General features: G+C 35.5%; 6 protein-coding genes across 6 annotated transcripts; 4 read left to right on the top strand and 2 right to left on the bottom strand.

Annotated features, from left to right (window-relative positions):
• Positions 1-118: 118 nt before the first annotated feature.
• Positions 119-1,007, bottom strand: PHYBLDRAFT_70359 (hypothetical protein; the record flags this gene model as incomplete). The annotated part of the gene is made up of 3 exons (XM_018442265.1): positions 119-469; positions 575-678; positions 788-1,007. 3 exons carry the CDS (start codon positions 1,005-1,007, stop codon positions 119-121), a joined length of 675 nt encoding a protein of 224 aa, XP_018285044.1.
• Positions 1,008-4,126: 3,119 nt separating this feature from the next.
• On the top strand, positions 4,127-6,530 carry PHYBLDRAFT_70358 (hypothetical protein; the record flags this gene model as incomplete). The annotated part of the gene is made up of 6 exons (XM_018442264.1): positions 4,127-4,422; positions 4,522-5,788; positions 5,862-5,887; positions 6,303-6,324; positions 6,367-6,392; positions 6,488-6,530. 6 exons carry the CDS (start codon positions 4,127-4,129, stop codon positions 6,528-6,530), a joined length of 1,680 nt encoding a protein of 559 aa, XP_018285043.1.
• Positions 6,531-7,310: 780 nt separating this feature from the next.
• Positions 7,311-8,570, top strand: PHYBLDRAFT_12553 (hypothetical protein; the record flags this gene model as incomplete). Its single annotated transcript, XM_018429047.1, has 4 exons — positions 7,311-7,393; positions 7,469-7,954; positions 8,054-8,369; positions 8,418-8,570. Coding segments are annotated over 4 exons (1,038 nt in total), but the record flags the coding sequence as incomplete, so codon positions are not given.
• Positions 8,571-9,872: 1,302 nt separating this feature from the next.
• Positions 9,873-11,493, top strand: PHYBLDRAFT_70356 (secreted aspartyl protease; the record flags this gene model as incomplete). The annotated part of the gene is made up of 2 exons (XM_018442263.1): positions 9,873-10,168; positions 10,221-11,493. 2 exons carry the CDS (start codon positions 9,873-9,875, stop codon positions 11,491-11,493), a joined length of 1,569 nt encoding a protein of 522 aa, XP_018285041.1.
• Positions 11,494-12,424: 931 nt separating this feature from the next.
• On the top strand, positions 12,425-14,626 carry PHYBLDRAFT_79781 (hypothetical protein). The gene is made up of 2 exons (XM_018443505.1): positions 12,425-12,759; positions 13,010-14,626. Exons 1-2 carry the CDS (start codon positions 12,635-12,637, stop codon positions 14,217-14,219), a joined length of 1,335 nt encoding a protein of 444 aa, XP_018285040.1. The 5' UTR covers positions 12,425-12,634; the 3' UTR covers positions 14,220-14,626.
• A 2,139-nt stretch (positions 14,627-16,765) lies between these two features.
• Positions 16,766-18,519, bottom strand: PHYBLDRAFT_79780 (hypothetical protein). Its single transcript, XM_018443504.1, has one exon. It carries the CDS (start codon positions 18,325-18,327, stop codon positions 17,173-17,175), a length of 1,155 nt encoding a protein of 384 aa, XP_018285039.1. The 5' UTR covers positions 18,328-18,519; the 3' UTR covers positions 16,766-17,172.
• Positions 18,520-20,635: the final 2,116 nt, after the last annotated feature.

The following is a 20,635-nucleotide window of genomic DNA, read 5'->3' as shown; positions in this document are numbered from 1 at the left end:
TTTTAGACTTTTATTGTTATCAGTATTACTATTACTATTACTATTACTATTGCTATTATTTAAGCTATTAATACAGGATTAGTAACCAGAAAGATTATAAATAAAAACCATATAAGCCTTATATTGGTGATGTAGGATCAGAGGAAATTGCTTCAGCCTGACGTATTGCATAGACAAATGACGGATGGCTCGGATCTATGAGGGATATCTTGGTGTATTTCTCATTCTGGCTGGCCGCATCGAGATGATCTAGCGGATCGTGATTATTACTGCTTCTGGTCAAGTCTGAACGACTGTTGGTCGACATCGATGCCTGAGACCATGGGAGCGATCCATCATAATCAAGCTCTCTTGCCCTCTTTATGGCGTATTCTTTTGCTCTTCTTCTTCTTTTTAATAATAGAAACAAAAATGCTCCCCCCAAAAGGAGAAAAACTAGGGTGATTGATCCAAGTGTGATGCCTAAAACCTGTTTTAATGAAGTATAAAAATATTGTAATTAGTTTAGATGAGTTAATTAAAGGGGTAGACAGACCGATAGAAAAACAGTTTGGATATATGAAACAAAACTTACTATACTTGTACGCGTCGAAAAGTTGTTTACAGATTGAGACACGTTTGTATTGTTTTCATTGGGAATTGGAGGGGCAGAAATGGTATCAATAGAAGCAACTGGCCCTAAGCAACCAAAAAAAAAACATAGGTTAGTATCTATGCTGCTGTGGATTTGCGTTGGTATCTGTATAGGAATTATTATTCTGTATTGTGCATATGGATATTGACATACGATTAGATGAGATTGGTAAAGAGTTTATAGGCGTTCCAATAGCTGTACTTGAGGTTTGTGCTGTTGGAACGGTCAGAAAGGTTTGGCTAGATGAATTGTTTCTGGTGCTGTTGGACTGGATAGTATGGTTCACTCTGCTAGGAGCAGCAAGCGATGTTTGGGCACAGCAATTCAAGGCTGATAGTGCAAGAATATTAAATAATACAATTATGGTCTTCATTATTTTTAAAGAAAAAATAATAATAATAAAAAGGTTAAAGGAACAAAGAAATATTATATAAATACATTCATTAATTCATGCTTGTATTTTATTGATATATATATATATATATATATATATGGGTATTAAATAAAACAAAACAAAAAAGAAAGGCACTTTTTTTTGTGTGTGGTATTTTCTGGGTTGCATTCGCTGATTGACAACGTGGCTAAGTAGGGGTGAGCAAGAGCTTCTTTCTTTTTAGGTAATGATTATGTGGCTTGTGATACACAAGACAAATATTATGCTTTAAAGACCAAGGTTTTGTGTAAGCTAGAAGCCAAGAGGTATAAAGCCTCTTGTCAGTATGCTTGGCTATATGTGTACTGGGGGACTAGTTATTCATAGATCTGTTCCAACGAACTCCAAAACAGAGCCTATCAGTAATTGGACATCAATGGCTGAGGACAGCTCAAGAATGAAGGCTGTGGTCAGCTACACAAGCATAACGTGGATTTAGGAGCCTATATTGAATCTATTGAAACAAACTTTCCAAAGAAGAAAAGATTAAATTTGATTATGAACAAATCATAGAAGATTACACTTGTCTTTCAGAATATACATAATCTTCTGCACATGGTTTTCGATTCTCTATACAAAATTCATACATGTCTTGGAAGCTTATTTTCGTCATCAAGATCAATTAATTATAAGAAAGACCCTTTAGAATGACAATCTATACGACTATTTAGAGGAACTTGTTCTCTTCCTTTCTTTTTGAATAGCTGTTTCAAATTTGCAACAAACCCGGGTTGTTCCTGTTGTAATATCTATAATTATCTATTTTTTTTTCTTTGGTTTGTTTCCGTTTGCTACAGTCATTCTCTTGGCGTGAATTGGGATACTTTATTCATTTTGAGGCTATTTAAAAGAGTATTACAGAGACTACCTTTTTCTTCTTTGTAATCTATAAGCCTATTACCACCATTACTACTATTACAATTGACACCCAACAGACAGTAAGTATTTGCTATATATCAGTAGTGCAAATAATCTCAACTCATTACTTTTTCTTATATTTTATTTGCTACCCCAAATACACTGTCTATCTATGCACTCCAGCAAAAGATCAAAATCAATTTAAAAAATAAAAACCATTTACTATCTGATTAGATTCTCTGGGCTTTAAAAATCATTTGGGCTCAAATAAATTTTATTTTATTTTACAAAAATAATACTCAACTGTGTATTAGCCCTACCAGAGATATTGAATTCATATTTTTATACATTTTATATATACAGCTTTAGTCTGTACTCTGTTACTGCTCCAAGCCTTTTTTTTTTCTCTCTTTCCTCTTCTTATTGGTAGCTTATCACAGCACATGCAATATGGCGGTCTCACTAAGACTTTGTCTTCAAACAGTCTTTCCTGTCTTTCTGACCCGCTGTAGTAGCAGTGGAATATTGTAATAAGGACGGCAGACATCGCTCAACCTCATTAATTTTCTTTTGGCATCTGTTTACATGGTCATTCCTTTTTATTTTTTTGTTCTGCTTATCGATATTCCTGATATCACAAGCTCTCACTGTATATATGTGTGTATTTTAAATTATTTTCCAAGACTGATGTTCGGGTGTAGCGTCTGACGGAGTGTGTCTAATTTTGCTGGGTAGGAGATGGAAGTAATATGCCTTCCTCAGCATGCCTTTTGTAGTTATCGAAATGAGACCAGGTGTTGCTTGAATTAATTAATAGACATTTGCTCGAGGAAAAATTATGAGAATGAGACCTGGGGTTTCTAAGCATACTCATTCGAAAGATGGAGGTTTGATTGAGAACGTAAATTGCCTGAATTGCTTGGAATGAAGGACAAAGACGTTGGTCTTGTAAGAAAAAAAAAAAAAGATTGGTGACGCTTAGATGTTGTGACTGGATTTGAATCTTTTAAACAAAGTATACTAGACGTTGCATATTACTTTCCTATTTTTTCTTCTTCTTTTGGCAATTGCGTCTGTATCAATAAAGAAAAGAAAAGAGAGAAAATCATCTGCAGGATATTATTTACGTTTGATAATATGCTGGTATCAAAGCTAAAAGAGATATATATATATGTATGTATTTGTGGGTAAGAGCTTTGTAGATCGTTGATGCTGATCTATGGCAAGTGTAGTAGATATTGACAATAATATAGAACTGAGGCTGGTATATCTACTGTGTGTGCGTCTATTTATAAAGAAGCTTTGTAAACCCGGGGTTTAATGGGCAGACTAAAAAAGAAAAAAGAAACACAATAATTAATTATTAGCACAAAATATAAATAAAACGTATGTATTTTGTGCAAAGAATAATGGTAATCAAATAGATTCACGTGTATTCCCTTTGCTTGCATTGTAATATGTGGCCTCGTGAAAATCCGCTCTCTCAATAAAGAGAGAAGCTATCTAGTTTGTATGTATCTGTGGGTACAGTGCCCCAATGGTCCAGAATTGATTGAATAATTGACAAGCCTGTAAATTGTGTGTATGGAACATATGGAATATTATAACTATTAATAAAAGAAGTAATCAGACAGTTCTTTATTAGCCCAATATATACGATTCTATTGGAGATCAAATTCAAATATATATATATATATATATTATTTCTTTCTTTTATATTGTATTGATTGTATCGATTGATTTTCAGTTACCCAGATCAGATTTGTAGTCTAATTGGATGCTTGTGTCAAGAAAACACGACCTTACATTACAGATTTCTCTCCTGTGTACCATTACACTAAAGAGCTGCTTTTTATTTTATTTTATTCTATTATTTAACTATGGCATATCCTAATTTTCCAAACAAATACATACATAAATACACACGTACATTAGAATTGAAATACAGATCTTGAATTATAGTGCAGTAGAAGAAGGTAACTCTTTATCTTCTTCTTTCTTTCCCTTTCTATACCTTTCTCTTCTTTTCATTTTTTATACATAATACCTACTCCCCATATACAGTCACAGTCACATTCACATTCACATTCACATTCACAGCCTGCCCTGGCCATTCAACTCAACACATATTTATCCCCTCACATTCATTCACTCAACCAATCATTCAATCATTATCTTCATCCTGAGCAGAATTCACGGTCATGTATTTCATCAGCACATTATTTGCAGCCACATTATATATTTTACCACTGATCCAAGCTCTCCCTTCTTCGTACGACCAACATTTTGCCAAGCATCCAATTAGAGTATCCATAAGTCGTACCGAAAATGGTCATGTTGCCGCTGTACAGAGATCAATCGCAGGCGAACAGGTCCTAAACAAGCGCGACAATAACAATACCGCTTCTCTTTACAATGCAAGCGGAAGAGAATACATTATCCAGGTCCAAATCGGTACCCCACCTCAGCAATTCGATCTCACCTTGGATACTGGAAGGTACACACATATCAATATCTATGCTTGATAGTTTTGAAGTGGATAACCAACCAAAAATACTGTTGTTGTTAAATATCTGCCATAATTTACAATCAATAGTAGCGAACTATGGGTGCCTTCATCAGAATGCTCTGTTGACATGTGTCCTTACTCCCGTTTCAATCAAACCCAATCTTCTTCTCTCAATATCACCTCAAAGACCTTTTCGGCCCAGTACAGTGTCGGACAAGCAAACGGAACCTATGTGTACGAAACGGTCCGGATTGGAAATGCGACAATCGACAATCAATTGGTTGGTTTGGTCAATACGACAAAGAACATCCTTGGCATCGTCAAATCAGGTGAACAATCAAACGGAATCCTGGGTCTCGGCTACCCCGGTCTAAACACAGTGCGTGGAGTAGACGGCGATATTCCGTTTGCTTTCAGCCTTGTCAAGGCAAAGATCATCAGTAACCCAATCTTTTCTGTCTATCTAAACTCTCTGCTCAACTATGGCAACTCTGGCGAGATTACGTTTGGTGGAACAGATCCGACAAAGTACAATGGAACTCTTGAATACGTGCCTGTGGTTAGCTACCGTCTAGAGACGGATAGCATAACCAACATCAACACCAACATCAGCAGTACTAGCACCATCCTCGTCCCAAACGTTGGATCGACCCATACGACTGCCGATTCTCTTTATCTCTATTGGTCCGTACCAGGCCAGGGTGTTGCGACAAGTAACGGTGGATATGTAAATAATATGTCTGACCCACGACCATTCACGTTTGACACCGGAACCACCCTAACATATGTACCCAGCAACGTATCGGACAGCATCATGCACTCTCTTTCGGGCGATGTTCTCAAGGTCGTGTTTGACACTTACAACGGCGTCTACCGTGTCGGGTGTGACTTTGGCCAAAAGGCAACCTCTGAATTTGTCGAGTTCCATCTGTCCACATCTGTCAAGGCAAACATAACCAGGCCTGTCATAGTCAAGGTGTCTGTTGTGGATCTCGTCATTCCCCTGGACGGAACCACTCTAGCAAACTCCAAGCTTTGCATGTTTGGAATCGCGCCCTCTGTCCAGGACTCGATTGTGCCGGCCGAAGAAACATGGGTTATCGGACAGTCGGTTCTTCGATCTGTCTATACTGTGTATGACATGTCCAAAAATCGGATCGGAATTGCACCGGCTATCAATACCAATTCTACCAATGGTGGTGCTGATGGAAGTATTGGTACTGGTACTGATACTGATACCACAACCACAACCACACAGCCAAACAAGAACGGCAGTAGTTTTGTGCCAATATCTGATGCACAGTCGCTGCTTAGCTATAGTTATTTTAGCTACAGAACCAAGAGTGATATATTTGTAATAGTTGTTGGGTTTTTGTGCTTTTTTTTTTTATAAATATATAAATTACATATTTCTTAAATGGAAAAAGGTCAATCAAATGGCCATTCTTTGTTGGTAAATCTCTTTAATGATACTATTGAATTTTAGGGAATCTCTGTTTTCAAAAGAAAAAAAAAATTGAACAGACTTTCACTCTTTACAATCAATTCCAATAACAATCAATTAATTTTATTTTATTTTATTTCTTTGATTTTATTGGTGGATCCTCGCCACACTGTGAGCCTACTGTGGCTGGAGAGTGAAAGGCTGCCACACAAAAATGAAGCCCTCAGATCCAAAATAAGATTGGACAGTAAAGCTAGAAGAATTAAATAGATATTTATATTGAAAGTGGTTTTCTTTGGTGTTAGGATCCCAAAACACGATTATGATCTTATATTACATTTAGAGATTCTTGTCTCATTAGGGATCAAAATGGAGTGGTTTCTATATAGAATTAAATAATTATATTTATTTATCGATTGCCTAGGCTTTGTGCTTTTTCTGCAATAGTAAAAATATAAAAAATAGAACTTTTTGATGTGTAAGAAAAGATAAACGGACTCTTAAAGCACTTATTGTATGTGTGTGTTGTCTGAAAGTATTTAGTATAAAAGGTACATTATCTATGTGTGACATTTGTACCACTATTTAGTGTGTGTATAAATTATGCAGCCTGTCTATTGTACAGATTATTGAGCCATGGTTGATGTCATGACTATTCAATTTCTGCAAAAAAAAATTATAATAGTAATAATTGCTGGTTATGAAATAAAAAGGCTACAATCCAATTGACTTGAACTTTAAAGAGATTTCTCATAGTAAATAAGAGGAGTAATGAAGCAATGTGCTCATTTTGACTAGAGAATAGGTAAAGAAACAACAGAAAGAATCGAGCAAGTAGATTATAGGCGGTGTTTATTACTAAGCTTTACTATTGCTATCATTATTGTTCCTCGGAAGGATCGACTACAAATGACAATCAAGAAAGTATTAAAGACAGACAGACACCGCATAGACAGAAAGACTTGAAGACATAAAACTCCACCCACCCATCATCATCATCATAATCATCATAATTACTCTCTATTTTTTTATTTTTTTTTATTTCTTCTTTCTTTTCCACCAATCTGTATCTTTTCCCTTGACAAACCTTTCTCATAATCATCTTCTTCTACTACTACTACTTCTTTTATTATTATTTTTCACCGCTCAAGATTTCTATTGTATTTCTATTTAATTTTATTTTGTTTATTTATTGCCTTACAAACAAACAAACAAACAAACAAACAAACAGAGCCTCCTGATGCATATCATTGCCTCCATTCTGTGTGTAGCCGCCTCAGCTGTTACACTAACCCAAGCTGCCAAAGACAACCCTGACTCAGTCCTTCGATTTCCATTGATTAGAAACCCAGTTCAATTAAATCCACTCGAGGCTGCACGTCTTAGGCATTCACATATAGCCAAAAGAGACTCGCCCAATACACGTCTCTACAACGACCAATCATCACAATATCTAATCGAAGTTGGAGTTGGGACACCGCCCCAGAAATTCACAGTTACTTTTGACACTGGAAGGTAGAAAAATAAATAAATAAATATATAAATAAATAATATTAACTCTCTTATTTTTATTTTTTTAAAAAAAATCAGTGCTGATCTTTGGATTCCCTCAAGTAAATGCCCAGCAAGATCTTGTCCGTTCACTCGATTCAATGAAGCCAAGTCGTCTACTTTCAAACCCTTGAACGAAAAGTTTGGAATCCAGTACGGTATCGGCAGTGTGAACGGAACCTACGCAACCGACACAGTAACGGTGGCCGGAGCAGCAGTAAAAAACCAGCAGTTTGGACTGGCAACCATAACAAAGGAAATCCTGGCCTTACCTTCTGGAGCAAACTCATCTTCGACGCCATCGGTTTCTGGCAATGGAATCCTGGGTATGGGCTATCCTTCCCTGACCGCAGCCACAACCGAAAACGAAACACCCTATAATCCATTTGTCTTTAACCTCGTCCAGCAGAACATCATCCAGAAACCAATCTTTTCTGTCTATCTCAACAGTGCGACCACAGAGGGCTGGGCAGGCGAAGTGATGTTTGGCGGAGTAGACTCTACAAAGTATGAAGGCGATATCCAGTACTTACCCGTAGCTGGCCTGACCACAAAGAACGGCAACAGCAACGGAAGTGGAAGTGGAAGTGGAAATGTGGGAAGCAGTGATAGTGAAAATGACAGCAATACACCTGGAGCAGACTCTTCTTACTATTATTGGATGGTTTATGGACAAGGTATTGCTGTACGCAATGGAATCAAGGACCACGATTGGAAGCTCAAGAGCACCGGTGGATTTATCTTGGATACCGGCACCACCTTGACTTACCTACCACTCAACATCGCAACCGACATTGCGTCGTCCTTTGCGGGCGAGGATGGATACAAGGTCGACCGCCAGTCGGGCGTGATTTTGATCGAGTGCTCGGCCGCCAGCTCCAACGGAACAGTCGAGCTGCTGATGTCCAGATCGTCCAGCCAGACCTCTCAGAACCCTGTTGTCTTGAGCGTCCCGGCATCTGAGCTGGTCATTCCGGTCGACGGAGAGACGGTCGAGACATCCCAGACCTGTCTGTTTGGCATCGCGCCCACCATGACGACCGGGGCCGGTATTGGATCAAACATGTTCTTGATCGGTGACTCGTTCTTGCGTAGTGCTTACCTCGTCTTTGATCTGGGCCAGAATCAGATCGGACTGGCTACTTCGGTTGGAGTCGGAGGAGGTATCAATGGTGTGGATAGCAGTAAAAACGGAGGAGGTGGGACAGAAAGTTCAAACCAGAGTGGGTCGGGATACACTTCCGGATCACTTGGTACCCATGACATGAGACAGTGTGTCCAGGCTATTGGTCTTGGACTTTTTGTCTTGGTTCTAACTAACTTTTAAAATATCAATGATAATGATAAAACTTGGCTCTAATCTACTATCAAAATACAGTCTATTCAAATCTAATTTTATTTATTATTATTGATATTCCATTTAATGCTATAAAAATTCGATATATAAAAGATTATTACAAGCAAACAATTGCGTGACTTGCAACCATAGCTATTTCTCTCTCTCTCTCTCTTTTTTGTATAGGTTAGGGAGGGGTGTTATTAAGCGATGATCTTCCACGTTTCATATATGTATATATATCTTATTTGGTATTGTTCTGCCGATTCTAAGAGCCGGGTTTCGGACTTGGCTGTAAATAAATCTCTGTTTCTCATTATTCTTATTAGTTTGAGATCTGCATAAATTTTGTAGATAATATTTATTTATATAAGCAAAAGGGTAGTCAGATACCCATGTCCATATGGCTAAGAAGAATGATAAAGAAAAGGCAAGATATAGATATAAAAGCCTATTGTTGATAGAGTTTATCAGATTTAAATCTATACAATACATATATACAATGCATTTGTGTATTTATGCAACACAGATTAATTGTGACTGTCTATTAATAGCCTTATTTAGCCGTATAATTTTTTATTTTATTTTTTTAAGAATTTTGTGTACAAGTAAGTAAGTATGTAAGTAAGTATGTTTTTCATAATGTAAAATAAAGTACAGCTAGAACCAAGAAGAACCAAGAAGAAGTACAAATTATTGATGAGAATAGGCCATGTTTTATCTGAGTACTGAATGCCTTGTTTTGATTACTTTATTTTATTTATATAGATTATCACTGTCACTGTCTGTCTGTCAGTTTCAGTCTCACCACCATCAGCATTATCACTACTGCTATCATTATTTGCTGCCCTTGTCATCATCGGTATACATGTCATTATAAATAATCATAATTTTTTCTTTATGCAAAACATATTAAAAGAGCATGAATTTTCTGCTATTTTTTTTTGTTTCATTCTGAATACATATAAAAGCCTTTATTTCTTGCAACTGATACTCTCTTCTTTTTTCTGTTTCTATTTTCTATTTATCTATTTATCTCTCTCTCTATATCACTCAAGCAATAACCGTAAAAAAAAAGCTTCTTTATTATCTTCCTTCTTGATCACTATGCAATCCCAATTTAACCTCAAGTCTAAAATCCTCTGCCTTTTTGGCATAATTCTATTCATTCAAGCTTCTGATGCTAGTCAATCTCGTATTCTTCGTTTTCCTATTGAGAAACAACCTTCCTCTACATATTCTTCTTCTTCTTCTTCTTCTTCTTCTGTACATATATCCGGCTCTACAAAGAGTCTTTTGAAAAGGGACTCTGCCTTTCTCTTTAACGATGGTTCTGAATACATTATCAAAGTGAGCATCGGTACACCTCCACAAAACTTTACTGTTGCCTTGGATACTGGAAGGTAACTTATATATATATTTATTTATTTATCTAAATAAATAAATTTATTATAGCTCTGATCTGTGGATACCCTCTGTCGATTGCGCCAAGGAAGAATGCAATCTGTCAAGATTCAACCCCGAGAAATCATCTAGCTTTGTCGACACAAACTACCCGTTCCAGATCAACTATGGGCTGGGTAGTGCGCAGGGTTACTATGCCAAGGATACTGTTCAGATTGGCGATGTGGTTGTGGAAGGCCAGCAGTTTGGCCTGGCATCGACGACAAAGGACATCATTACCAATGGAGGGACTGGATCGAAGCATCCGCCAGCCAGCCTTAATGTCTATCCAAACGGGATCCTTGGACTTGGTTATCCTGGCCTGACATCAGCCTCGGGCACTGGTTTGGGCAGCTACGATCCGTTTGTGTTCAATCTGTATAAGCAAGATCTGATTGACGAGCCGGTGTTTTCGATCTTCATGAGCCACCTGGAGCGCTCTGGCTGGACTGGCGAGCTTCTTCTTGGCGGAGTGGACCATACACGGCACAAGGGAGAGCTGGTCTATGTGCCGGTTTCGTATATGGAGACCCGCAAGACCAGACCAGAGGATCTTTTGAAGTACTGGATGGTTACTGGCCAGTCGTTTGGAGTGCTGGACTATCAGATGAATAGAGGTTCTGAGGAGAGTGGAGAGGTGATACTGGACTATGATCTCGGAAAGCCTCGCAATGTGATCATTGACACCGGGACCACGATGACCTATGTTGATGCCAGCCTAGCCGAAAAGCTTGTGGATGCGGCGGTTGGGAGCGGCAACTGGAGCTACGATGCCGATATTGAGATGTACCGGGTCGAGTGTGGAGTGTACCGACTCGACAGAGCGGTCGAGATCCGGTTATCGCAGCGAGCGATGAAGCTGACCAGCACGCCGGTGGTCGTGAGTGTTCCGGTGCGTGAGCTGGTAATTCCTCTGGGAGGCTTGAAGCGGGAGCGGGCAAGAGAGTGTGTGTTTGGGATCGCACCATGGATTCCAGCCAAGGACAAGCAGACGAACAATTTGAGTGGGTCAGAGATGATTCTGGTCGGAGACTCTATTCTGCGGGCAACCTACCTAGTATTTGACATGGGCAAGAATCAGATCGGCTTTGCGCAGGCTGTCGGGACATCCGGCTCTGTCACGGGCCCTGTTCTGGATGCAACGTTGGACAAGGAACCCTTTGGCGATCAGTCGTACATCAGTTCTGGCACATCATTGAATAATCAAAAGAATTCAAGAACCAGTGAATTTATCATTTATATTTTTGTAGCATACTTTTCGTTATTTTCATTATTTTCATTATGATAATAAAATCAAATAAAATTAAATCAAATCAAATTAAAGTATGTGATCAGAACTACATAATTTATAATAGAATATCATAGAATTATGGGTATGGAATCATTTTGTACCATTTAACAACATGATAAGAAATAGAGGATATGAAATTATTGTAGATCAATGTAGACCAATCAATATTGATAATTTTCTTGCTGGTTGTCCAACTGTAATCCAAGATCATTTTTTAACATTTGTCTGGTACAAAATCAATTTCCTATTTTTATTGGATAATTATTTATTTATTTATATAAGAGATAAATAAATTAAATAAGTAAGTAAAGGGTATGAATGAATCATTCGATTTAATAGAATTTTTTTTTTTTGAAATGAATAGTGATAATTTTATTATTATATAATATATACAATATGTATAGTTGATAATTGTTAATAAAATAAATAAATAAATAATTGATAACCAATTATCATTCAATCGTTATTGTTGCTGTTATTGTTGCTGTTGCTGTTGTTATAAGTAAACCACAAGTCAAGAAGCTTAGTGAGGAACAGAGAACGTGGAGCTTAAATGATTGCATCACACGGTGTGCGTATATAATATAATTTATTTTTATTTTTAAAATGCATTTCATTCGCCGATTACAAGCTATTGGCTCACATTAATGCTTATACTATTTTCCATCCCTATTCTTTTTCTCTCTCTCCCTTTTTTTTTTTCTTTTTTTTTTTTTTAGAAAATTTATATATTTTGACCTTTTTTTTCATTTTCCCACTTTTTTTTTGATTCTTTCTTTCTCTCTTTTTCGATTTTTTTTTTTACTTTTTTTTTTCTCTCTCTCTCTCTTCTTGCCTGCTTGCTCGCTTTTCATCCGTTTTCTTTTATTTTATTTTTTTAAGCAAAAAAAAAAAAGGACAAAAAGGCCCTTTTATACATACAACATTTCTATTCTCTTTCTTATTTTTTTTTTGTACAAAAAAAAAAAAGAACCGATTTCATTTTTTTCTCAATTAATAGTAATAAGAATAATTTTCTTTCTTTTATATTTTTTTATATATAAAATTATTTAATTGATTAATTCTTTTTTATATATATATATATTTTTCCTAAGAAATAAAACCAAAAAAAAAAAACCAAAAAAACAAATAATCAATGATGGATACTACAGCTAAAGTATTTCTTTTGAAACGTTTGGCCAACGCCAGTCACAACAAGATATACCCTCCAGTCATTGTGAAAACTGAGGTTCCTCTGGAAAGGATATTATTGGTGACCAGGTAAGCCAAACAAGAGAAAGATTATTTCTATTATTATTTCATTGTCATCTTTTATATATATATATATTTTGAAATCTTTGTAAAACCAATGAAAACATGATATTCAATAAAAAAAAAAAAAAAAAAAAAAGGAGAAATACATATACAAAGAGAGAGAGAGAGATAGTATTATATAAAATACATACATACAAACTTCAATTCAATTCAAAAACTCTCTCTTTTTATTTTAACTCAACCTCTTGACCTTTAGACTCTGGAACAATGTCCGTGAACAGCAAGAGGAAATCAATCTTGCTGCCCAGACTCATGAATCCTCCATCGCCTCTCTGACTTCCTCCCCCTCTACAAATGCATTGGACGATTGGTTCCTCCTGGCTACTTCCACCGTCAACGACACCAACCCCAATACAATCAGCAACACACTCGACCACCATATAGAACAAGATGACCAAATCTCGTCTTCACTTGATTCATTCATCTTCCAGACCACAAGTGATATCGACATTGATCTCAATGATGATGGTATTATCATTGGTCACCAAAAACACATTTCCCCACCTACTACGGCTGCGGATATTGGCCTACACATCGATCCTACCTCACAATCACAATCACAACCATCAATACTTTCCTACTCTCACCATAACAAATTGCTCAACAGTAACCAAGACGATGATCCCATGGTAACCCCGTTACCATCTTCGGTCCTCACGCCCTGCGACTGGTCATGGCTTGATGACGCAAAGTCCTTTAGAAGCCTCAATCACGAGGTCTCTGATAATAATAATAATAATAATAATAATAATAATAATACTCTCTTAACAACATCAACACCAGAGCCAGAACCAGAACCAGAATCAAAATCAGAACCAACCCTAAATACAACAAATCCATCGTCCTATTCTTACTCTGGCCATCTCGAGCCCCAAATCGACTCACCAATCCTATCAGACTCCTTTGATCTTCCGGAATCAATCACACCTCTAGAAGCCGGTCTGTTGGAAGATGACCTGTCTTCTCTTGTCCGCTTAATCACCGAAGAACAGAACCGAATGGCTGCCTGGACTCAAGCCCAGCAAGTCCAGCAAGAAGAATACGATGATCAGTCTATCTTACCAAAGAAACGGCCAGAGACAGAGTATGAAAGTGAATATGAGAGTGAAAAGGACAAGGATGATGGTCAAGTGCTGGCCATTCTGGTCCAGTCCGATATTCTCCAGCCAGATTCCAAGAAACCCAGACTGATGATGGTCGATGTCAAGTCAGAACAGACAACCGCTACATCAACAGTTACAGCAACAGCTACCACAACAGCCACCACAGACTGCCAGTCAATATTAACCATGTGTTCTGGTCCAACCAATCAATTCCACCGGCTTCATTTCCCACTCATCGATACTTCCTCACAGTCGGCTGGTCCGACATCCTCTCCATCCAGTCCGGTCCTGTTGAGTGCATAAGTCAAGTCCAAACAACTAATAACAATATATGAGCCCCCCTCCCCCCAAAAAAGCAAAAAAAAAAAAAAAAAAAAAAAAACAAATCTTACCACACCATTCCCATCATTTACTTATTATCTATTTATCTTTATCTTTTATCTTACCTCTCTCACTTTACATTTTACACACTATACTATACTATACTTTACACTTTATACATTCTCTCTATCTCTCCTCTCATTTCTCTCCCACGCCCCCCTCCTCCTCCACCTCCTCCTCTATCACACACACACACACACATTTTCACACTCTATTTAAAGAAATCAAAAGATGTTTATAGAGTAGGTGAGTTGGATTTGTCCTCTGTACAGAACAACAACAAAAAATTCCTATATAAATAAATAAATAAAAATATAATATATATATATAAAAAAAAGAACAAGATAGAAAAAGCTTATAAATATTATTGCTTATAAAACACCAATAACCCATTCACTTTACACTACACACAACGCACATAAGCAACAGATGCGCAACAAATTTCCAGCTCTAGGATCCCCCCCTCCTTCAAAGAGGTTTTTTTTTTTTTTTATTCTATTTTATTCTATTTTTAACTTATTATTATTTTATAATATGACTTTTTATTTATATACATAAAAGAAAAATTATTATTATTTTATTTGAAATCTAATAAGCACGTTAAAATGATGAGCAAACAGTCAATTCTATATCATTTTCTACGGTGTCTCTATTGCTGTTCTTTCTTGTTTTTTTTTTGATGGATCGTCTGTAGATCAAAGATGGTAAAGTATATTAGATTTCTATAACCCCAACAACATCATCATCATTAATAATCCAATTATCTTTTATCTGTGGATTGTTTGTTATTGGTGTCTTCCAAATTTATACATATAAAAAAGAAAAAGAAAAGTAGTGTCATGTGTGAATTGTGATTTTGCACAAAAAGCAGGAGAGTTTTTGTTACGGTTAAATATTTTAGAGAAACAATATCGCACATTCTAAAAATAAAAACAAAAACAATCGCAACTTTAGAATATATATATACTACAATGAAAGAAGAAGAAAAAAAAAAGAAGTTGCTAGGTAACGGATATGTTGATAACTTACCTCTAAAACCCATTTCTGGTCAAACCACAGCTAGCTTTCAAAGTAAAAAGAAATACAGATTCATACTAATTCCATTAATTCACAGGACATAAACTCCTATGATCTGGTTATACTCATAGCTGTCTCACTAGTACAAGAGCAAAGTTTATCATCTATTTGACCACAACTACCTTAAAGCGATGTCATAAAAAGGATCATAATGATAATGAGAGAGTAAAAAAAGGAGGAGAATGTCAAGAGGAAAAGTTTAGATAATCAAAATCAATTGTCGTCTGTTCAAACATTGACTAGATATATGCAGCAAGTTCAACGTGCATTGAATGAACTTTTTTCAATTATTATGTGATGATATTTAATTATTTAATTAATTAATTAATTAATACTATCATTAAATAGATGGTTTATTCTCTTAATTGATCCACCTAATTTACCAATTAATAATAATGAATTAAATGAAAAATTGAATAATTTATACATATAAAGGAGTCGCTTGAATCTTGTTTTACACAGATCAGATCTGTCTCTTTGTTTTTTTTTATTTACTTTGTAATAAACAGATCTGTGAATTGTACCACAAGATTATTGACAGAATAAATAAAGACTATATACATATATATATCTTATCTCATACATGCATCAAAAGTCTAGGAAATACAGACAGGAATATATTTCTTTATCAATCTTTATATCAATTTACATGTGTATTTTATGTATATGGATATATATGTGCGTGTGTGCAAAGGACCTGACTCAATTGACAATGTTACCCTATCCATCTTACCAAACAAATAAAAATAAGAATAAGAATAAGAATCAACCAGAACATGTTTCACCAATTAACCCGTTCTTTACCACTACCACTACCACTACCACTACCACCACCAATACCTTTTCTTTACCATTACTATAGTTATAATTATTATGAATCCCAATTCTTATGTCAGTGTCAGTGTCAATGTCAATGTCAATGGTTTTATTAAACACAAAAGGGTAATTCGATGGTGTGCAAAACCAGCTTTCTTTGCTTTAAATAGTATTATCATTATTGTCACTGGTGTTACTGGTGTTGGGGATAAAATGTCAATTCTTTAGCATGTGTTTTTATATTATATATACGCAGTTCCACTAGTCGGGTGTAACTATCCCTACTTCAAATATATATATATATATACGCACCCATACTTTCAAATTATGTTGTTGTTGTTGTTCTTATAATAATAATAGTAGTAGTGGCGCAGGGAACAAGAGTATAAAAATAACTTGTTCTTATCTTTCTTTTTCTCTCATGCATCTATCTATTGATTCTTATTTTATTTATTTTCTGTTACCATAGTTACCCATTTTGAAAATTCAATATATATATATATATATATAAATTTAAATTTAAAGAATCTCAATCTCAATCTATTTTATTATTTTTATTTTTTAAAGTTCAAGATTTTGCGTATATAAAATATGTTGAATTTTTTATTATTTTTTTAAAAAAAGATATGGTATTGTGTATATATATACAGTGAGGCAAAAAAATATATAATATAATTTAATGTAATGTAAGGCAATGTAATGCAATGCAATGTAGTGTAGTGTAATGAATTTGTAAACAACAACAGAATACCTGTGTGTATATGTTAATGAGATTATGGATATAAAATAATAATAATGAAAAGAAAGAAAGAAAGAAATGAGGTTGAAGATTTGAAAATTTAAATAAGAAAACATATTCGAATAATAAATAAATATACATTGTGTTAATAGTAAAATAAAAAATAAAAATTCAAAGGGAAGGAAGGAAGGGGGGGGGGGTGTTTTTTTTTTTTAAAAAAAAAAAGTCTCCTTCTTCTTCTTTTTATAATGTAAATCTTCGTACAAGACCTTCTCCCCAAATCCCCCCTTCAGCAACAATAGGTGTGGCTGTAGGAGCAGTAACAAGAACATTATGATGATCCATATCATTATTATTGCTAATAATTTCAATGTCAAGATCATTGCTATTTCCATTACCGCTACCGCTACCACTACTACTTTTAGTGCTTTTACTACTTCTAATGAAACTATTAGGATTGTTTATGCTGTTACTATTATAATCATCGTACGAATTTGGCTTGTGAATCATCATCTTCTGTTCATGGAAAGGATAGTCAACACCAGGTAAAAACATATCCTGTGTATAGAATGCGGCCGGTTCTTGATAGAGATATCCCCGGACTTCTTCTGGCGAATCTCTTGATTTGCCACTGCTGTTTTCCAGCACAACAGTAAAAGGTCGAGGAATCACAGTATCCGTTAGGACCAGCCGGGTCCGATCATCCGACAGTGCCTCGAGGCGCGCCTGATTTCTATGATCGAATCGGTACATGCCCTTTGAACCGTCTTCCAGACTATCATGTTCAAACCACCAGACTGGTGCAACAGAACGCCGAACGTCCTTGTCGAGAACCAAAACCGATCCAACTGCTGCTGCTGCGGCCATAATATCTGTCGGTTCTTTCTTTTGGGACAGGGCTTGGATATTCAATGAAGGCATCGAAGAAAAGTGGGCCTTTTGACGCTCCGAGAACGAGTGTATGAGGGTCGACGGTCTTCTTTTGGGCGGTTTGGGCAAGGGCTCTGAAAAGAAAATCGTACATGGTCCGACTGCAGTGGAAGAAAGAACACAGGACGGATTGGTTCCGTAGGCTGCTTCGATTCGGTCTTCATTGGACTGGTCAAAACGTGCCCAGTTGCTATGGTTACTGTCGTCTGACTGGCCCGGTAAGGCCGGTGTGCGATAGTACCAGGCTAATTCAAGAGTTCGGAATATTGCCCGGATTTCGACGGGTGAGGTCTCTTGTGGGGTTGGTAAGAACGAGGATGAAGATGAGGTTGAGATCGATGCCAGCGATGACGTAGGTGAGTGAGAGTGAGGATTGGATGTAGAACGTCTCTGTTGTTGTTGTTGCTGTTGTTGTTGTTTTTTGGTACTCTTTTTCTTTCCCAATCCAAGTTTGCCGAGAATTGACATTGTACGTAGATGAGTTTATATATGTATAATATTAAAATAAAATGAAGAAGAACAAAGTAGAAGCAACAGTGACAGTGACAGTGACAGTGATGATTAGATCAAGAATGAGATCAAGAATGAGATCAAGAGAGTATTATGTATGTAAGTGTATGATATCCAAAGAGAACAAGAAAAGATATTTAGAAAGAGAAGGTCAAGAGAGTTTGACCTCGGTTGAACTGAATTAATGGCTTCCTTTATACTTTTTTTTTTTTTTTTTTTTTAGTTTGATGGATATCGGTGCCTTAAATTGATTATTAGTAGTAGCAGCAGTAGTAGCAGCAGTAGTAGTAGCAGTAGTAGTAGCAGTAGTAGGAAAAAAAACACCCTTTCCTTTCCCCCTCTCCCCCAATATTATATATATTATATAATATATATATATATATAAGGTTTGTACTTTCAATAGTCTGGGTTCCCTTTTTACTATTATTATTTCTTGCTTCTATCTATATACCTTCTTTATCTTCTCTATCTTCTTTAGCTTTCTCTGCCACTGCCACCGCCCTCAGCAATTGAGGTCATTGCAGCCATGGCAACCGTTGTAGCCATGGTAACCATTATTATGACCTTTATATCCATTCCACCTAATTTGTTACTTTATTATTACTATGATCTCCTCCCCTTAAATGTAAATCACTCAATATATATATATATATATAGACAAATAAGGTAGAGATAAATCCTGGTTATGACTTTTTTTTCTTTTTCTTTTATTTCTATTTACAAACCCATTATGCTTTGTTTATTTATTTATTTCTTTTTGCATAGATTTTTTTTTAGGATTTTGGTTTTGGTGTAAACTATCAACTCTTGTTACTGTAATCCAAAATAATACACAATTGGAGAGCTTATTATTATATTATAAAAAATATATTGTACACATTGTAGATATATACACATATAAGGTCTGGGTCAAGAATAAATTATATACATATTATATCATCTCATTTTATATCAATTTATACACCTCTTTATTATATAATTAGATATTTAGGTTTGCATTTACGTGTGCGCGTACAATCACTAGCTCTCAATTCATGTGCTAAAAACAGATTATAATTTAAAAACTCCCACTTTCTCTCTCACACATATAATATACAAAAAAAAAACATAGCAAAAACGCCAGCAACAACAACCATAGATACTTACACACAAATACATATATAAACACTTTTAGTTTTCAACCTCTTCTTTGTACATGGATAGATATATAAAAATAAATAGGTAAATAAAGAATCGGATATATATCTATATATGAGCAAAATATGTATTTTTATACACAAATACATACAGATAACCTATTGACGGAATACACGGGCCGTTTTAATGATTGATTTCATTCTATCCTATTTTCTCATTTTATTTTCCTACATTTATTCTTTCAATTCTTTCAACAACAACAACAAAAAAGAAGTACGAAAATGATGTTTTTTTTTTGGTTGCTAGGTTACCTTTAAAAAAGATCTCCTCGGTGTCCTCTTTCCGACTAGTACTTATTCTGTTTGTACAACTGGCCCCAGGATATGTCCGCCAACATAGAGAGCAAAGAAAGAAAGAAAAATCAAATTATGTAAAATAATATAAAATGATTTTTATTTTTATTTATATTATTTTATATTATATTCATCTTACAAAAGTAACCTGTAATCATGACATCCTGTTTAAAGGTACGCTTTTTTTTTCTTTTTTACAAAAATGGAATGCTACATGGCTTTCCTAATGTGGATGTCTTGTAACCAAGATATTTATTTTATTTTCCAGAACACCTTACACGCACACACACACGCGCGCGCGCAAATACACACACACAGAGTTACATTTAAATAATTTCTTTTTTGACCATTGACGTGTGTGTGTGTGTGTGCACTTTTATATATATATTTATTTTAAAAAATATATCTATATTAAAGCTTTGATACACAATATACAATACACAATTGAATTCAATGTATTTTATAACAAAAGAAGAAGGAGAAGGAGAAGAAGAGAGAGATGCAGGTACTGTGACTATAATTATGACTGACATTTGGCATACGTTATTTTGAATTTGGTACAGGTAACAGGTACAGGTACTTGAAAATAATACCAATAATAATAATAATAATAATAATAAAAAGGTGTGCCTGTCTGTTTATTTTTCTTTAATTAAAAGCTGTACAAATTTGTCGAAATAAAATAAAATAAAATAAAATAAAATATCTACAGTCTTTTTTGGCAGTCATGGTCTGTGCTGCCACTCTATAGATTCACGTGATAAAACTCATGTTTT

The sequence above is a fragment of the Phycomyces blakesleeanus genome, assembly GCF_001638985.1.
Source record: "Phycomyces blakesleeanus NRRL 1555(-) unplaced genomic scaffold PHYBLscaffold_32, whole genome shotgun sequence".
Taxonomy (NCBI): Eukaryota; Fungi; Mucoromycota; class Mucoromycetes; order Mucorales; family Phycomycetaceae; genus Phycomyces; species Phycomyces blakesleeanus.
The sequence above is the reverse complement of the archived record's forward strand: the minus strand, read 5'-3'. Positions and strand labels throughout refer to the sequence as shown.

What these genes read in the sequence shown, in the direction of transcription:
- PHYBLDRAFT_79781 (XM_018443505.1), top strand. Translation starts at nt 12,635, where the DNA reads ATGATGGATACTACAGCTAAAGTATTTCTTTTGAAACGTTTGGCCAAC. An exon ending in AGGATATTATTGGTGACCAG is followed by an intron (nt 12,760 to 13,009) that starts GTAAGCCAAACA and finishes CTTGACCTTTAG; the next exon opens with ACTCTGGAACAATGTCCGTG.
- PHYBLDRAFT_79780 (XM_018443504.1), bottom strand. Translation starts at nt 18,327, where the DNA reads ATGTCAATTCTCGGCAAACTTGGATTGGGAAAGAAAAAGAGTACCAAA.